Source organism: Labrus bergylta, chromosome 24 (assembly GCF_963930695.1).
Source record: "Labrus bergylta chromosome 24, fLabBer1.1, whole genome shotgun sequence".
In the NCBI taxonomy this organism is placed as follows: domain Eukaryota; kingdom Metazoa; phylum Chordata; class Actinopteri; order Labriformes; family Labridae; genus Labrus; species Labrus bergylta.
Genome location: NC_089218.1, coordinates 12,179,143 through 12,197,257, shown reverse-complemented (window position 1 = coordinate 12,197,257; position 18,115 = coordinate 12,179,143). Strand labels below are relative to the sequence as shown.

The 18,115-nt window shown below is 40.3% G+C and overlaps 1 protein-coding gene across 2 annotated transcripts in view; it reads right to left on the bottom strand.

Annotated features, from left to right (window-relative positions):
- Positions 1-18,115, bottom strand: part of dmd (dystrophin) — a 238,097-nt gene that overhangs the window by 89,618 nt on the left and 130,364 nt on the right. For both annotated transcript variants that reach the window (XM_065952214.1, XM_065952213.1), the window contains exons 24-31: positions 15,341-15,533; positions 11,010-11,155; positions 5,514-5,614; positions 5,287-5,398; positions 5,068-5,181; positions 4,656-4,811; positions 4,402-4,572; positions 1,494-1,676 (exon numbers count right to left, since the gene is read on the bottom strand). In XM_065952214.1, coding sequence (XP_065808286.1) covers positions 1,494-1,676; positions 4,402-4,572; positions 4,656-4,811; positions 5,068-5,181; positions 5,287-5,398; positions 5,514-5,614; positions 11,010-11,155; positions 15,341-15,533 — 1,176 coding nt within the window. The remainder of the gene's footprint in view (positions 1-1,493; positions 1,677-4,401; positions 4,573-4,655; positions 4,812-5,067; positions 5,182-5,286; positions 5,399-5,513; positions 5,615-11,009; positions 11,156-15,340; positions 15,534-18,115) is intronic.

The window sequence follows — 18,115 nt, the reverse complement described above, 5'->3', positions numbered from 1 at the left end:
GTCTTGCTGAAGTGATTGACCTGTCCCCACAACATAAAAAAGGAAAAGCTACATCAGGAAAGCTGAACAATCTGAAAAAGTAGACTTACAACAATATCAAGTGCACAATTTGTAGTGCAACAGCTGAGGGTTTCCAGACAGTGTTGGAAACAGCGTGTATTTTATAGCATCAGGTATTTTATAAAAAGACGTTTTCAAAATGCCAAAAGCTACTACAAATATAACTCCTGGATGAAAAGTGTAGTTAAGGCTATATCTGCCTCTTATGCTCACAGGGCAGCGTCTGAATGTCAGGCCACATTTCATCTCAGACGTCGGTCAATAAACATTAAAGAGGGCACAAAAGCTGCTTTTGTGTGTGTTTAGAGTTGTGAGAGGAGAAAAATACAGATACCTCCACGCCTACATCTGGCAACAAAAGCTCAACTTTAATGCAATCGACCTCCACTGCAGACTTAAGTTTATTCTTTGTGTTTGTTATCACACAGCGACAGGAAGGATGTGTGTGCATCTCCAAAGAAAGAAAGTCGCTGTGAACATTTTCTACACCTGATTTGATGGTAAGAGAGCGTCACTGTTTTGCTATCAAGCCTGCTGGGATGTTGTTCACATGTAATCTCGTACAAATATTTAGAGCTTCATCACATCCCTCACTTATGAGTCCTGGGCTTAGTGAGAGCTGTCAGAGTTTTTTTTATTTTCAGGTATCTGAAACCTAATCTATGAAGATAGTGTTTTTTATTCATTATGACAGTTTTGTCTCGTGATATTTTCAGTTCAAACACAGTTAGAGACATTCTCTTTGAAGTCAATTACACATTTCATTGTTCTATAAGATGCTGAGGGAGCTGCCTCATTGCACAGGTCATTACCATCAGACTGGAGTTTCAGCAGTGTTTCATGACACATTAACTCAAAGCATCCAAAAGCACATTAGGGCTGTTGTATTGTGATGATCGTGGACTACACTGTCTTACAGGTAGATACTTTACCTTTGGCCTCTCTTAAGAGGGTTTCTGTGGCAGGGGTTTCCTCTTTTTTCTTTTATCATGTTTTTCATAAATATAAGTCTCATATGACATGATTTGTCATGTGAGACAAATACTTACGATATGATACAAAATTATGAAATGATACGTACAGATACAATTGGAAACAAAACTAATCATACAAAATGATGGGATGCAATTTATTCAAATTATTTCTCCGTAAACCTCCAGCTAATCCGTGAAACAACTTCTGATCATTCACATCTTTTGTATTAATCTTACAGTTTGTATGAAACAACATCTTGAATGCATGAACAGAGCCTGAAACAATCCTGCCTGGCTAACCTCAGCTCAGCTCATATACAATGTACTGTAAACACCCTCTAACAATACTCACACTCTCATCTTTACCACCAAACTCAGCATCATGCCCTCCAGGGCTGATGCATGCGAGCAGCGCAGCCTTGGATGAACACAACATATAAGAGAAAATAAAGTTCTTACCTCCAGAGTTTTACATTTCCCATCGAGCCGGCTGCACAGTCGCTGGTAGTTTGCCGTCAAGACATCCAGCTCCGACCGCAGGGCATCATGGGCGGTCGGTGGAGCCTTGGCGATGAAACTGTTGACACTGTCAGTCAGGAGTTTGACCTTCAGCTCTTTTGAGTGGACCTCTTCCTGCGCCCTCTGATAGAGAATGAGAGAAAGAAGCGTTATCAAGCAGTATTTATAGGCGTACCACTGCTAGCTTGAGTTCAGACATGTCAAACGTCCTCAGGGAGATAATAGCCCCATTAAGAGGACACCATGGTGGAAAAAAGGAATTTCTTTGCAATAGCTTTGATGTCATGGGACAAACTATGTTCAACAAAACAAACGCAGCAAACAAAGTAAAAGAAAACTTGCAGTTAAATGCAAATTCTCCCGGGGCAGTGCAAATTTCCCACAGACCCTTGATGAAAATATTTTACTCGAGGGAGGAATTAGCATTAATCCTAGGATGTCTGAAACAATATATCACTATAAACGTACAAGAGGAGAAAGGAGAGAGACTGGAGGGACAAAACAAAAGAGGAGTTTCTGCTGAGTTCAGCTGAAGGCAAACAAAAGCACACAGAAACATCCCCACAGGTAGACAGCTTACGGATAACGTCAGTACACTTGCTCCAGTACAAAGTTTCTCCAGCAGTTTATTTTACTGTGAGGCGAAAAACGTGCTTCCTCTGAGTGTACCGCCATGCAAGCAGCTCTTTGAGGCTGAACTCAGCCTGATTTGCGATGTAATTTCTTTCCTGGACATGTGTTGCAAATTAGCATTTTGCTACATACACTAAGAGCAGTGCATCTGGGATGTGTGCATGGTTAAATGTTACAGCATCAATGTCACTGTATGTTAAATAAACCAATAAAAAATACTGGAAAAAGAAGTTGGTTACCATGGGTTACTGGCTTACTCTACACCTAACTTCATCAACTGAACTTTGTTGCTCTATAATGAGCAGGAATGTCACATTAAAGGAGATTGATAATATCTGTCCAAAAATGGTAGGAAATGTAGATCTGGAGAAGGGTGGGGAAAATGCAGAATTTTCTTATATGTGAGTATGTAATTTTGTAAATGGTAAATGGACTTGTATAGAGCTTTTCTAGTTTTCTATACACAGCAGGTCACACCTACACATTCACACACAGTTGGCAGAGGCTGCTATGTAAAGTGTGCTCAGTATTAACTAATCCCATTCATACACATTCACACGCCACCAACAAAACAACAGGAGCAACTTGGGGTTCAGTGTCTTGCCCGAGGAAATAGGGCACAACCTCTGACCTTCCAGATGAGAGACGGCATACTGCCACTGAGCCAAAGTGAATTGTGGATTGTAAGAAGAGTTTAAAGGAAATGATGAACCCCTGTTTGATGACCAAATGCGACTACTGCTAAACACCTTCAGTGTGACATGTTTGTTTCATGTGGTTAGTTTGTTTTCGATCAACATTTCCAACAGCAGAAAGCGTTACATTGCTGGCTGAATAAGTGACATAGATTTGGGTTTGTTTGAAAAATATCTTAAGTGCAGTTGGTCTAGCTAGTGTACATTAACAGGCATGTCATATCAAGGGAACGAAAGAGAGAGAAAAAGAGAGGGCTTAATGGATGGAGGGATGGATGCCCAAACAAATGAATCAATGTATCTTCTGTTGACAAAGCCACCAAGTGTGAAGAGACAGAGAAACGGAGTGAACAAGTAAGCCAGCGAATCAATGAATGAAAGAGTGTAGCTAATACTTTCCCAAACGAGGAAGGGAGGGAGACGGGGAGGGGGAGATGGAGAGGGGATTAGAAGAATAAACGAGTGAGCGGGTTCACGAATGGAGTTTCCTTTAAGCTCAGAGCAGAACGAGAAGAGGAGAGAAGAGGCAGAGGAGGTGAAAGGAGTGAGGAGGAGTAGGAGGAAGGATTAGTGAGAGCAAGCAGAGTGAAATCAATTTTTAATTTTTAACTTCACTCTCAAGTAAACTTTTTATTTTTGAGGAAGGAGGGAAGAGAGAACTTCTGCCAAGGCTTTTTTGGTTGATATGAACAGCAAATGGTGCCATAAATTTACATGACAAATACTTCACATTAAAGTTATGAAAGCTGAAAAAAAGAGAAGTGCAGCAGTGAATGAGGGGATCGATACAGTTTGATACAAAATAGAGGAATAGAAGGAATGAGAGGGGAGAGAGAGAGACAAAGCTGTGAGCGAGGGAAGACGATAAAGAGAGATATAAAGGAAGAAAGAAGGAGAGCGTTTTTTTTTTTTTCAACAATGAAAGGAGAGGCAGGCAGGCAGGGGCGTTATCGACCTGGAATTAACCGGGATCAAAATGGAGCGACAGAGAAAAGAAAGAGAAAGCACATCTGCAGCAGCTGCACAGAGTGAGTCAGATGTGAGCTGTGAATATAGACTGAGATAGTGATTATCCAGATGTCAGGAAATCCAAACAGAGCACGCTCAGAGAGTGAACACAACACCACGCTGAAACTAAGACACACAGGTGATGTCACATATACTGATGTTAAATGTTCATCCCTCTAATTGAATTGCTTACCATCACAATGAACCGATGATCTCATATCAGCTCATTGTGTACTTTCTTTGTTGAATGGTAGTTGAGATTGCATAGTGTAGTTAAGTCATACATCAGAATCAGAAATACTTCATTTATTTATATATATTCATGTGCAACCTTATTGTTTTTCTCCTTCAGATCCTCTTTTCTTTATAAAACTTTGTACAACCTGCATGGCCAATACTACACTTGTCAAAATAATAAAGGGAAACTAGATGTGTGCCTCTGCCTTATTCTCTTGCTCATGCACAAACCCTCAAATCATCCACAACCTCTTACATCAGCTTAGCAAACACACCTTGAGCTCCTCCACAGCCTTGCGCAGCTCTTCAGGCGTCTTGTATGTGAAGTCCCTCTCCAGGTAGTCCTCCTCAGCCTGGTTGATCCACTCCTGCATCTCCTGCATCTCCTTCCTCAGAGCCATGGTCTTATCCAGGCCGCCTTTCAGAGCCGACTTCTTAGCGTAGGCCTGGACAGAGGTAGAACAATCATAAGCACTCAACATTATGCAGAGTCACGACGGCAGGAACACTCAGGATGAAGGTTGCACACCTGTTTGCAGACGTTCTCCCACTGTGTGTTGAGGTCGTCCAATTCTTTCTGGATGTAGACGGCAAACGGCGGCTCGGCTTCTTTCTTCAGGTACAGACCCACTTCATTGATGCCGTTCACACTGGGCTGGATGGTGTGGATGTCGTTCACCAGAGCCTGACCATTCAGAGGGCATCATAGAGGTTAAACAAGAAGAAATCAGTGTCATTATGTAAAAGTGGATCTTTAGGTCCTTGTGTTGTTTTAAACAGCATTTCACTACAACTAGCTTTGGAAGCTTTCATTCTTAATGTACTCTCTTTTCTACTGTCTCGTAGGATATTTAAATAATATTAACTCTTAAATATCTTATGAAGTTAAGGGATTTATTTACGAGCAGCAGTTTAGATATCAGGATGCATGGTTTCCTCACCGTGCACTGCTCTAACTGCTTCTCCAGAGCTTCAGAGTCTCCCAGAGCGGGCCACTCCTCATTCAGGAACACATCCACATCTGCCATCCACTTCTTCAAAGTCTTCACATCATTCTGGTGAAGAGACGAGAGGAGGTTTTTGAAAAGAAAGATATTTCCTCCAGCAGATCAGTCACAGTCTTGTATCATGTGGATGCTCAAGTGACTTATCTGTAGTACCTCAAACTGCAACAGTTTGGCCATGAGCTCCTGGATTCTCTGGGTGTTTTCTGTCAGGGTGGTGCCAAGTCGTCTCCAACGCGCCATGATGGAGTCCATCTCTGCACGATACCTGCAGAAAATTACAAAAAGCTTATTGGCTTGTGACATAAATAAAACAACAATCAACAAATCAAAATCCCACCTCCTTTGACACAACAAATAGTTAAACATTTAAGAAATCTCACTTCTGGCAAATGTCTGGTGGAGCTTTCAGGAAGACCTGCTCTACAGTTGATGTCAGGTAGTCCACTTCACTCTGATGTTCGGTCAGAGCCACCTGGAGAGCCTACAGAGGGAAGATGGAGAGAGAGAGAGAGAGAGAGAGAGAGACAGAGAGAGAGAGAGAGACAGAGAGAGAGAGAGAGAGAGAAAAAGTTGTTTTTGAATTGGAAGTTGTGCTAACAAGAAGAAATCGATATGAGTGTAAAGTGAATCTACGGTGGCTGTATGGTTATAAATGAGAGGATACATAGTGAGAAAAAATGTTCCCATTGTTCATTAATGAGACAAAAATAAATGCATAAATACATTTTAAAATAAAGCTGCTTTTTATGGAATTAGAGGAGATCCAGATGGGATTAAAGTGGGTTTGTAGTTTTTTTGGAGTGAATAAAGAAGCTTTTTACAAAAACGTGATTGTAGCTGTTTTGCATGCCTTTTTTTCAGAGGGGTGGGGGCTTTATTAGAGAGATAGAGACAGGACAGAGTGGGGAATGAATGGTGTGCAGGAAAGAAGATAAAGGTCGGATTTGATCCTAGGCTGCCCACTTTGAGGATTACTGCCTCTGTACTTTGGGCCCGGGAACTAACCACTAGACCACCAGCGCACAAACACATCTATGACTAGCCTTATTCTTACATGTTCTAAAGTCTAACTCATCTGACCCTTAATCCTGCTAACATGACTGGTTACAGTTAATGCTCACACTATGCAGACCACAACAAGCTGGATTACTTTGATGGCCTGGCAATGATTTCGGTGCCTGAGCAAAGATCTGAAGTAGTAAGGAGCACCCCCGAGTGAATACTTAAAAGAAGCAGTGAGACAGTCGATTCTGTGAACTGGGTGATGGGGGAAAGAAAAGGGCTGAAGTGTGGAAAATCTGGTTTGTCTGAAGGGAAAATGATCTGGTTATATGTAAAAAAATCATCTCTACAACAGAACCCTCTATGCTTCCCCCTCTGAATCTATAACAAGTGGATCTATTACTATGATTAAAAACAAAAGCTTGTTAGGATTTAAAAAATACAACACTACTTACTGGTGACATTTAGGTATTATACATAAAATACCTTTAAGTATAAAGTAAAGACTTTAGTTGTTAACCTTTAAGAGCGGTGTTGAGGAAACAGTCACCAAGCACTTAATGAATCAATCTCAATGCTGATTTTTCCTTTTAACTACAAGTCTCTGAAGAAATGCAGCTGAACGCAGGCCTCAGTCCTTCATAGATTTATCCTCGTTTTACACAGAAGTGAGAACGCTGAGGAGGTAGAATGAGGGATGACGAGCATGAGAGGTTATGACCTGACCGCTGTTAACATTTTGTAAAATAAAAGCCTTTTTTTCCACACTGTTTGACTCTCCTGCTCAGGATGAATTACAAGTGGAGAGGTGAGGGGGTCCCTGGTGAACTTTAGGAGAAACAGAAAGCCTTGTTCACACCGAGGTGGCTCAGAGGATTAGATTATTTTAGTTCAAGCACGGCCCTCAGACAGGACATCCGTCAGTTACCATGGATTACCCACAATCCTTCAGCTGCCACAATGAATCCAAAGCAGAGAGGCATTAGGGATGTTTTCTGATCAAAGTTCTGAGACTTCATTTTCTTTCCTGCTCCTTTTCCTTAAATCACTCTTATCTGAATCACAGTGTCTGATAAGTACCGTTTGGACCAGATTGAGATGAGTGAGCTCGCCTCACAGAGTTTCAACTGAAAGGTGACGATGTTATACGTTCCCAGGCAAAATGCTTCAACCTTTTGAACCTATGATCACATGTTATTGGACAGCCTTCCTCCAGTACGGTAACATAATAAGACAACTTATAGAGTTACAAATATGATGAGATAACAGATATATTGCTTGCTGATTGCTTATATGTGAAAGTTAAGATTGTGATTAAAATTGGACACTAAACAAGACAATCATTAGAGAGATTTATAGCCGTAAACAATCTTCTTTTAAAAAGCACCACCTTCATAAGTTTGAAATTGCATTTACAACCCTGACAATCACAACCACCCGCTGCCTCCATCCTAACCCTGACCCCCCCCCCCCCCCTCACATTGTTGCTCTAGTGCTCCTCTGTCTCTCCCACTCTCTCTCCAACCATTGACTGCAGCTGTTTTAATGTGCACATATAACATGCGATGGTTATCCATAATTCAAAGGACCAAGGTTAAATATGTAACTCTTGTTTCAATGTCTACATTTATCTATGTTTTTACTCGAAGCATCAACTTTACAAGCTGGCATTCGAAGAAGTACCCGTGGTGACAGTCAAGTAGAATACTCAATCTGACACTTTGCTTTTACAAGGCTCTTCTTAAAATTTTATGGTGCCGATTGAAAAGTACACGGTTTATAAGCTTCAATCACAGCTCTTAAATGAATGAAAGCTTCAACTGGGGAAAGCAACTCCTGAAATTTATGTGACACAAGCGCGTAGATTGTTTACTACGTTCGAACTCTGACTCTATCACAGCTGTCTTGAAGGTTTTTTAATGTCTTTGGAAAACAGACATATGCTTTAATTTGGACTCACATCAAGATAAGTCACAATAACTGGCAGTACTTAATATGACCTGCTGATTTTTTTTATTTAACAGGTCAAAGTAACAGTCGCTGCTGGCCAGCTGAACTTTCTGCACTTTATCTAGAAAAAAATGAGCGTGTTGGTGACAGGAACATAGAGGAAGTCAATAGTTTTCAGTAAGCTGTGGTACATGAGAGCAGCAATGTGTAGCTTACACAGCAGAAGTCTGAGAAGATTGTGTCTCAGCACTTTTCAAGCTGATTTGCGTGATCTATATTTCATTAAGAAATGGTCAGAACATTAAATGCAGAAACTGTTGTTATTCATTTTTGCATGTTGTTTAATGTGTTTTAAACTGAATATTTTGTGTTTTCAGCTCTCTCTCTTTTAGGCAAACCAAGACATGTGAAGCATCATTTTGGCCTTTAAAGTTAATTGCAATCTTCAATCAATTACCTCCAAAGCCCGTCCCCCTGCTTATTTGCCATAACGTCTTCATCTAAAAAATCCAAAATGAATCATGAGATGTAAGAACACCAGAATCACGGCTGGTGATTGAATGCGGCAATCAGATCTTAATCAGAATCAGCAATCAGAATGATATTAATGAGCGTCTCTTTTTAGGCTATCAGTTCTCTGAACCAATCAGAGCTGGTTTCAATATCAGCCAGCAGGTCTGTTGTTCTAACGGGGGTCAGGATTCAAACTCAGACCCCACCTGAGAGGAACCCTCATTATTTTAATGAATAAAGTAACCAGAGTGAGAGGTGGTACGGTCTTCTGGGTAAAGGAAACATACGTGTTCACGCACAAACACACACACACACACACACACACACACACACACACACGGAAGTCTCGTCTCTCCTGGTGACGAGAGGGGAAACAAAATTAATGACAGCTTATCAGTATGCAGAATGAATTCCTAATTATTATCTACAATCGACTTTAATTAATCTCAGGCTACAAGGCTTGATCTCCCTGCTATTCTATGAGACCATTATCAAGTTTAACAACACACACGCACACGCACACACGCGCACACACACACACACACACACACACACACACACACACACACACACACACACACACACACACACACACACACACACACACACACACACACACACACACACACACACACACACACACACACACACACACACACACACACTGTCCTCTGTGGTGTGACCTTGACTTGAGTTCAAAATAAAATCAACCGTGCTTTAACAACAACCAAGTATCAAAAAAAAAAAAGAGAACAAATGACCTCCATGCTTTTGACTGGATTGAAACTGACATTAAAAAAAAAGAAGCAATATTGTGTGTTTTCTGCTTTGTATTGTGTGTACTCACAGCTCAGCACTTGTGTTTATTTGCATCTGCAGGTAGATATTGTGATAAACAGAGACACTGATTTGCTCCACTGGGATTCTGCTCACCCACCTCTCATAATTGCAGAGTTGTAGACAATCACACACACACACACACACAAACAAAATAACAACAACACACAAACACACACACCAGCAGCAGACCCGCATGGCCTGCATGTTAAGCAGATAAAATTCAAGCTTTACAAACTCACAGATTTTTACTGAAATAGAAATTCTCTGTGTCTTCTTTTAGGATTTCCAAAGTTTCACATTGTGTTCGGGACGCTGCTGCTCTCAAATTGAAAAGATGCCGTTAACATCAGTGGTGCTCAACCTATTTCAGGCTAATGCCCCCAACTGTTTGTCTGAATCATAAAACAGCCCATAAAATAGAAGATAATTTCTTCTTAGAACGTTTAGTTCAAACATGATTACTGTTTTGATTAGTTTAACTGTTTGTGTTAATTATGATGTCGTATAATTGCAGTTTAAAAAGAGATTATATATTTATGTTATTTTTCTTTGTTGTCTTAAGGCGATGACACACCAAGCAGACGGCAAAGAACTATGCGGCCTCTTGTCTTGGTCAAAAAGTTGCACTAGAACAAAGAAGACCATTTTCACACCGCTGTCGCTCACCACTCGTATTATAGGTACTACTAATCGAGAATAATGTCTCATAAACCACCACTGAAGAGAGAAACCTATCATAGTACATTATGTATTTATTGATGTCTCTCTGTTTTAAAGTCACCGTTTAAAGAGGATTTCATCAGCATCTTGTTTCTTAGGTAGACATATCTTAAAGAGGATGTTACATGCTCCTTTAATCCATCATTTACTATCAACAGATGGTTGAAAATGACCTTTTCTATTTCAATGAACACTTCTTTTACGTTACTGATTTGTTCTACTGGGATTTTATGTTTACAGCAGTGATTTGGGGAAGTCCCCCGATGTATCAGATTCACACAATTTCCTCAGAGGGTAGTGGGTATGAATCAGACCCTTACTTAATGGGGCATTTCATCTATTTTCTCTCCCGTCTTTATCCTCTGTCTGTTACCTCAAAGAGCAGCAAAAAAAGCAGCTTTTAAAAGAGTGCTGCTTTGGCAGTTTGGCATCGCCGACGGCAATATAACTTTACAACTCGCTGTAAAAACTGATTACAGTGTTATACAGCCCCACAGGATTGTAGAGCCACATCCATTTTGGCTTTTTATGGGAATTTGTAAACAGATCTGAGCAGCAGTGTTGTCGAGAGCATACACAGTGATTCAGCGCAAAGCCACCTCAAGCTGAATCACAGCTTACTCCAAGTGGATGATGGGATTATAGTTACCCACATTAGAGCATAATGAACTGTGATTCACACCAGATCGTGAGCTACCGATACACAAACCACCAACATTACTGTTCAGTACACAGCTCTGGACTGATCAGCTTTGACAGTCCTACGGCCTTTGAAACAATCAGAAAATTGTTAGAACTGTTGATTCTGTGTGTGTGTGTGTGTGTGTGTGTGTGTGTGTGTGTGTTCATACCTGAACGTCCTTCAGTCTCTGTTCCATAATAGGATACTCTGTAACAGCCGTGGATGGGATGGCCAGCTTGGCCTCGCACTGTTGTAACCATGCCAACAGGGCTGATATGGTTTCTTTATAACGAGCCGGGGGCAAGCTCTCCAAAACTAGAGACAGACAGGGAGAGACAGAAACAGACGTCAGAGGGGCTGTCAGGGGATCTGTGCTGTTGTAAGACTTCAAACCCCCCAAAAAAAGATAAAACACAGAATTACACTTTATTTTAAGTTAAATAAAATCTATTCTAAAAATACATTGTGTGAAATATAAATGATCTATCCCCTAGTGGCAGTGGTAGTAAGTCTGACTGAACAAAATCTGCTAAGCTGACCTGAAGTGACTGCAGAAGCGAAAAGAGTTTCAAAAGGAAAGCCAGAAAAGTCAAAACACACCATTCATATTACTGTTGCATTACCTTCAGAGAAATCTTTTTCTGTATGCCCTCAGCTGCACTTGAATGAGACACTGGAATCAGTCAGTAAGTGTCTGCACATATGCATATATGTGTGAGTAGTAGTGTGAGCAGCTGAATATGTGCTGGGTTTCTCACCCTAGGCGTGGGTTGAGAAAAGCACAGTGTGTGGCACGAGGGAAGAAGCTGTCTGAGTGAGTGAAGAAGTTTGTCTGTTTGGCTGTCAGCATCTTTTCTTCTCCCTGCAACTTCATTTCCTTTTCTCCTTCTCTTCCCACTCTCTGCATCTGTCTCTCAAGAAGTCCCCCAACCCCCTGGGTCATTTTTTCACTGGCGATATTTTTTGTTTCCTCATTTCCTTCCATCACTCCCTCCCTCATTGATATAAATAGTTATGTGCTCTTCTTTTCGTCACTGCATCTGTGTGAGTTGTTCTTGTCTTGCCGGCTGCAGCTTTTCAATCTCATTAAGTCTCATTGTGGATGTTTTCACTACAGAGAGCGTCTTCACACACAAACGAAGTGAGAGTAGCACTAGAGATTAAACTAAGTGACGCGCTGACACACTCCCTTGCTGCTCACCATGTAGACAGGTGGAAAGGTGTAACCACATGGGTGCACATCGAGTGTTTGTTCACACAACAGTATGAGTCACTCAACTTGTAAACCACATGTTAAATTGGCGTAGTGTAATATGAGCATCATGGGCAGAATGACAAAGCTGTTAAGGGTATTTTAATTAGATTCTCCTTGATTCATGTATTATATTTATTCTCCTGGAGAAGCAGCTGTATGTAATATTTAGGGGGTGTCCCAAGGGTTAGCCAGGGGTGGCATGGGCCCCCCTTGAGATCTTATTAGCCACCCTGGTGCCACCCCAAAATCCTTCCCTATTATTATCTATTTGCCTTGCCTGAGGTGAGACTTATATTGAAATCCACCATTCAGGCTGTGTTGCAACATCATAGTTTTCAGTGAGCAGATGTCTGTTTGCAATTTTTAAATACTTTAAATTGTGACTTTAGACATACATTGTTTTGAGTCCTTGAAGATTTAAGCTAAGAAGATGTTTATGTTGCCAGTATCCTGTGTTACTTCAAAGTCGATGTGATTAGTGCAGACAGAAGGGGTAAATAAACGCTCTTTATTCAGACCTTCAGACCACCCCTGCACAAGTCATACTGGGCCCCCCAGTCTAAAAAGTATGGACACGCCCCTGTATATATTCCTCAAGACTTAATTTCTGTATTACTGCACACTGTATGACTTTGTAGCCAATGACAACTGTAAGAGAAGTTTTTCAGAGTGAATCAAGATCTTAATAATATTAAATGTACATTTCCATTAACATGTAAATATTCTGAAAAGACTTCCAGTTGCAGTCCATGAATGATGATGCCTTCCTTTGTGTGGTGTGACTAAAGAAGGTGTCATGAAAATGTGTGCAGCTGTTGCTCATTCTGAATATTTAAATGCTCATGAATGTCAGGTACATCTGGACTTTGGCCTCACACTGAAAAATATATTAGATGTCAGTGTAAAATCTAAGATAATGATGCCTTACAGATCTCCATATGTAAATGATCTTGTTTCTTGCCCACTCTCCACAGACTACAGACATCACTGTGGGCATTATTCAGGACTGAAGCGGGCACAGATTCAGACTCTCACCCAGAGGATATGTTAACTAGTTAGATGTTTGTTACATTGAGGTCATTCAGTTAAAAAGCAGTCTTTCCTACTATATTATTCTGCAACAGACTGTTATGAGTCAGTGAATGGTTTCAATATGTTTGACTTATTATGAAGCTCAGCCTGGAATATAAAATAATATCTCTGATATCAGCCATGCTGGATGGTAAGTGTTGTTTTCTGCCAGAATGATTTATTAAACAACCTTATACAATACGTCAAGCTGTGCCGTATCAAACACACAGATGCTCTGTGGTTGTAATTGGCATGCAGACGATATGGAAACATTCCTATTTTCAGCCGCACATCTACCCACACTGAGAGACGCTGCTGTAGGCTGCAGATGTGTTTGCAACATCTCAACACATTTGTTCTGCTTTTCAACAACCACAACAAGTGTGTCTCTGCTGAATGTTGGTTTTCTGTGGGTAGAGACATTTGTTACTCCTGGTCTGTCTGAAGCAGTGTGTGGGCTACAGCAGGCTGTCAAGGCTGACTGTCAGCAGCTGGAAACTGTCGCTTCTATCCTCCTAAGAGCAGGATTAAGACCAAGCTCAGGAACTCCATTAAAATATGGAAGAAATTGTAAACAGATTTTTTTTTCTTTTTATACAATAACTGCAAATGCACTATTTGATGGACTGTGTTGTTGATGACCTGACATGATAATAGCACAATATTAAAGCCAATCAAATCAAGATTGTGCAGCTTATAACGACAATAGTGATAAAGCAGACGCAGAAGACATTTATTTGCTTAATGAAGAAATGCCAGGATTTCTTCATTATAATTATCTTTTTATATGTTAATGGATATCTAATTAAAATATAATCCACGGGGCTGTTCAATAATTGTAAAACAAAAAAATGCTTGGTTTGAATCGGAGTGAAGCACCGTTTCTTACATGGTAATTGAAATGTCTTTTTGATAAACCGCTCAGGCTTCTTCACACTTTTATTTTAAAAGTTATTATCATGAGTTCACTGTTTAACATCTCCAGGGCAGCAGGTCTGGAAGTGTCTGCTGGCATCTGGCATCCAAAGACGGAGGGGAAAAGGCAGATACATGGTATTAAACTTGATGTATCAGTTAACACTGGATCTAGTTACGTCTGCTGAAATGACTCAAACTAATTCGATGCTGAATTCTTCACTGTGTTTCAGTCTTATTTCAAATAATTAAAGGTTGACTGTTAGTCCTATTCCTGCTTGATAATCATTGGGCAAGCAGCTAAAGGAAGCAGGTAAAAAGAATATTCTTCTGTTGTAAATGTAAGTGGGTCTGAACAAGCTCTTGCCAAAATATGTTGCTCTTGGTGAGCTGAATGTAAGCCAAGAGAGCTTAAAGGCTTGGTTAAAAATGTCTGTGTCTTTCTTTTAAAATAAGCTAGAGAGGGATTTGTATTTGATATTATTTAAAGACAATCACACTGACATACCACTGTTGAACACATTAGCTTGAAAGATGATGGAGTACTTGAGGTATAACCATGGTCAGTCATAATCATTGTCTCTATAAACAGGTTAGCGTGTTACCGACCATCCTGTGAGCAACCTCCAATTCAGCAAACCCGGCTGGCCTCTCCAAAAGGAGAAACATTTGAACCCTTTGCATAACTGTCTGCGTGTTAGCCTTCACTGTGGATCAGTTCAAAGCACTCAAGCTAATGAGGTATGATTTCTGTCTTCTTTATTTTGGACTCTCCAGCTTTTTTATTCCTTTAAAGTTCAGAGCCGTCAAGACAGTTTTTATTTTCACCAAAGCCAAACTGTTCATGAAAGTTATGTGCAGATTTACTTCACATGCCTTTGACATGAACTGATCTGGCATTGAAGTTGGTTGTTTTAAATGTTTAAAGAGTTCATTTTTTTATTGACTTGCAGATGGTTTGCGATGATATTGAAGCATTGGTGAGCTTTCAGTCAAGCTGATTCGGTGTCATAAATATTCAGAAAGATGTCTAAATCTACTGATATAACCCCTATGCTTAGGAAACTTAAAACTGTTTAAAAAGTAAATGCATTAATGCAGTACTTGCCCTTATAAACTTCAAACATCAACAGGTGAAATTGAGGGCATGTAAACAAAGCGAGGGGTGACGAGGTGCAGTACTAAAGGTCTGCCCTTTTGTTCAGCACTAAACTGCAGGATTAAGTGTCTGCAGTGGATCAGCATCTCTCCTCTCTCACCCAGATGCAGCTGTCTCTCTCTCGCCCTCAGATCCTCCAGGACTTGGTGGTAGTGCTCTTTGAAGGCGACGATGTCAGCGTCTAGGAAGGCTGATTGGTCCTCCTCTCCTTCCTTCTCCTGCTTCAGCTCCTCAAGCTGCTTCTCCAGGAGCTCCACCTGAGGCTGCAGGGCAGCCAGGCGAGCCACTTCCTCCTGCAGGGACAAGGAGGGGGAGAAATGGTCGTATGTTTGATTAAGAAGGAGAGGTGAGGGGTCAACACAGACTAACTCCTCTGTTTCTACGATGGAGAATTTAGGGGGGGGAAACACTATTCCATATGTTCCTCCTAGTTCAATAAAAACTGGTCTGTGTTAAAGAATTGTGTTCATTCACTCGGCCCGCCATATGCTCATTCAGTTCTATTTCACAGAAAAGTTTAAATACACTCCCAACTGTTAATGAGGAGGAAATCAAGCAGGAAATTGGAACAGCTCAGCAAAAGTGAAACTGAGCTTTGAAACAATTTCTCATGATCTTTAAAACGTACAGAGAGAAGAGAGATAGATGAGTTCTTTATCAGCATAGGAAGAGGAGAAGAACCTTGTGTCTCAGAAAAATATGTTTATATCATTTTTTTTACATTTGGTTTGTGTTCACCAGCCTGGTAAAAAGTAAAAGTTTGCATGTCTTTTGATGGAAACTTTCATGTACCGTAATTTTTGTGTAATACAATGATCCAATGGTTGGTGCAAATAATAATCTAGCCTCAGAACAGATTTCCTTGCTAAATTGACTCAATGTGACACTTCTTCATGACTCCTCATGGTAGAGCTGAAGCCATGAAGGAGGGGGGTGTGGACAGAAGTTAATTGGCCTAAGAAAAAGTTGACATCAGGTTGAAAGAAGAAGGATGACGCAGCTGCTTAATGTCTGACAGCAGTAAAAAGAAGTTAAGCGTGATACGAGATGAAACTGACCCCTAATAGAAAATAATACAATTATTAATCCAGCACATGACATTGTGAGGAGCATTTTAATCAGATACCAGGATGGATCATTTAATAATTCTCTTGCGCTATATAAAGTATCAGAATCCCTGTATTATGATATTAATGTTATCATGAGCCACATATTGTGTCAAGTATCGTATCATGATTTACTCTGTGATTCCTAACCCTACTGAACACACAGAATGTAAGTTGACAGATGTAAATGTTGAAGTGCTTTATTAGAAAACATGTTGTCTTGATATCAGGTGAATTCTGTCAAACATCACAGGTAAAGGTAAGGTTAGAGCTTTATCTTTCTGCTGACGGACGAATGTTTGTGATTAAACCTGATTTAATCCACTATAATCATGCAGCTGAAGACGGAGATAACTTTGCCACAGAGTGGAGGTAAAACTGGCATTAGGAGACTTAGAAGGTTGGCGTGATTAAAAAGAATAAGCTTTGTGGGTCGTATGGATACCAGCCAGGTAAACAACTCCTATCACCGTGCTTCATCAGAGCTACAAAGTGTTTTCTGTCAGATCAGTCAAGTTGACGATCTCCTTTGAGGTCTATGAAGTCAAACGTCTGATTTCTGCCTGAGCATAGAGAGGAGAAAGTGCTTGTCTTTATACTAGCTCATGAATACAACTTTGGGTAACACTTTATGGAAAGGACTGTATATACATGTATGAAGCACCTAATCATGCCTTATTTTACTGTTATACTTTCTCAGTATGTGACCTAAAATGTGGTATTATTATTATCATATATTATCACGATTGTTTGCAAATCACATTGAAATCAAAACACATGTAAAACATCTTTATAAGTTCAAATTGGTTCGCCGTAGTCCTCTGCCAATTGTTTTGCACCAAACAACAAGTCAAATTCCTTGTATGTTTAAATGTACTTGGTAATAAAAAAATATTCTGATTCTGACTGAGGGAATAATTGTAGTTAATGGTTTTGTAGAATATGCTGGATCATGACAATTCATTCATTAATGATGGTTTGGAAGAGGTAAAAAACAAAAACTACAGACTGTCACCAGACTTATCCTTCAAACCGTAAGTAATTCAAGTGGAGCCTGGTGGAAAATGAGGAGGATCAGTCCAGGATTGAGCAGGTACGGCAGGTTAATATTCACTGAACCATCCTGAGGTTAAAGCTTTGACTGCAGCTCAGTCTTATCCCCCTGTAACAGAGTGTGAGTTAACACTGTAGCCTAAAGCCAAGTGACACGCTCCTTATTCATGAGTAATGTTAGAAAACACAGGCATTTAGAAGCTAGACAGAATATATTTTCATAAACTAACAGTCGGCAGCACGATTTGCCGGCGGGAAGGTCGTTTTAAAGTTTCAGTTAATATTTTATTTTCTCCGAAGCCTTTCCTGTTTAATATAAAGAAAGGATCTCAGAAAGTATTTCTGTGTGGTATCAAGTGTGCATTTTAAATCTGTGTGTATGATTCGGTGAGGGAAAATGTGTGGGCGCTCTTCTCAGGGAAAACCTTGTTTGTGTGAATTTGTGTGCAGCCGAAGCTCGACGTTTCTTCGAAAGACAATCTAATTTCACTTTTCTTCCATCTCCTTTTCTCCCAGCTTTATCTGACAATCTCTCTCTCTCCTTTCTGATTTATTCTAATTTTTGGTTTTATTTGGATGCTGAACTCCCCCCTTTTCTCTCCGTCTTCTCTTCTCCAAAGTCTGGAGCATTTACTTGTCTCTTCACTGTCTCTCTTTTCTTGTGTCCTTCCTTTTACTTTAATTATACCTTCCTTTCTCTCGTCTCGCTTTTCAGA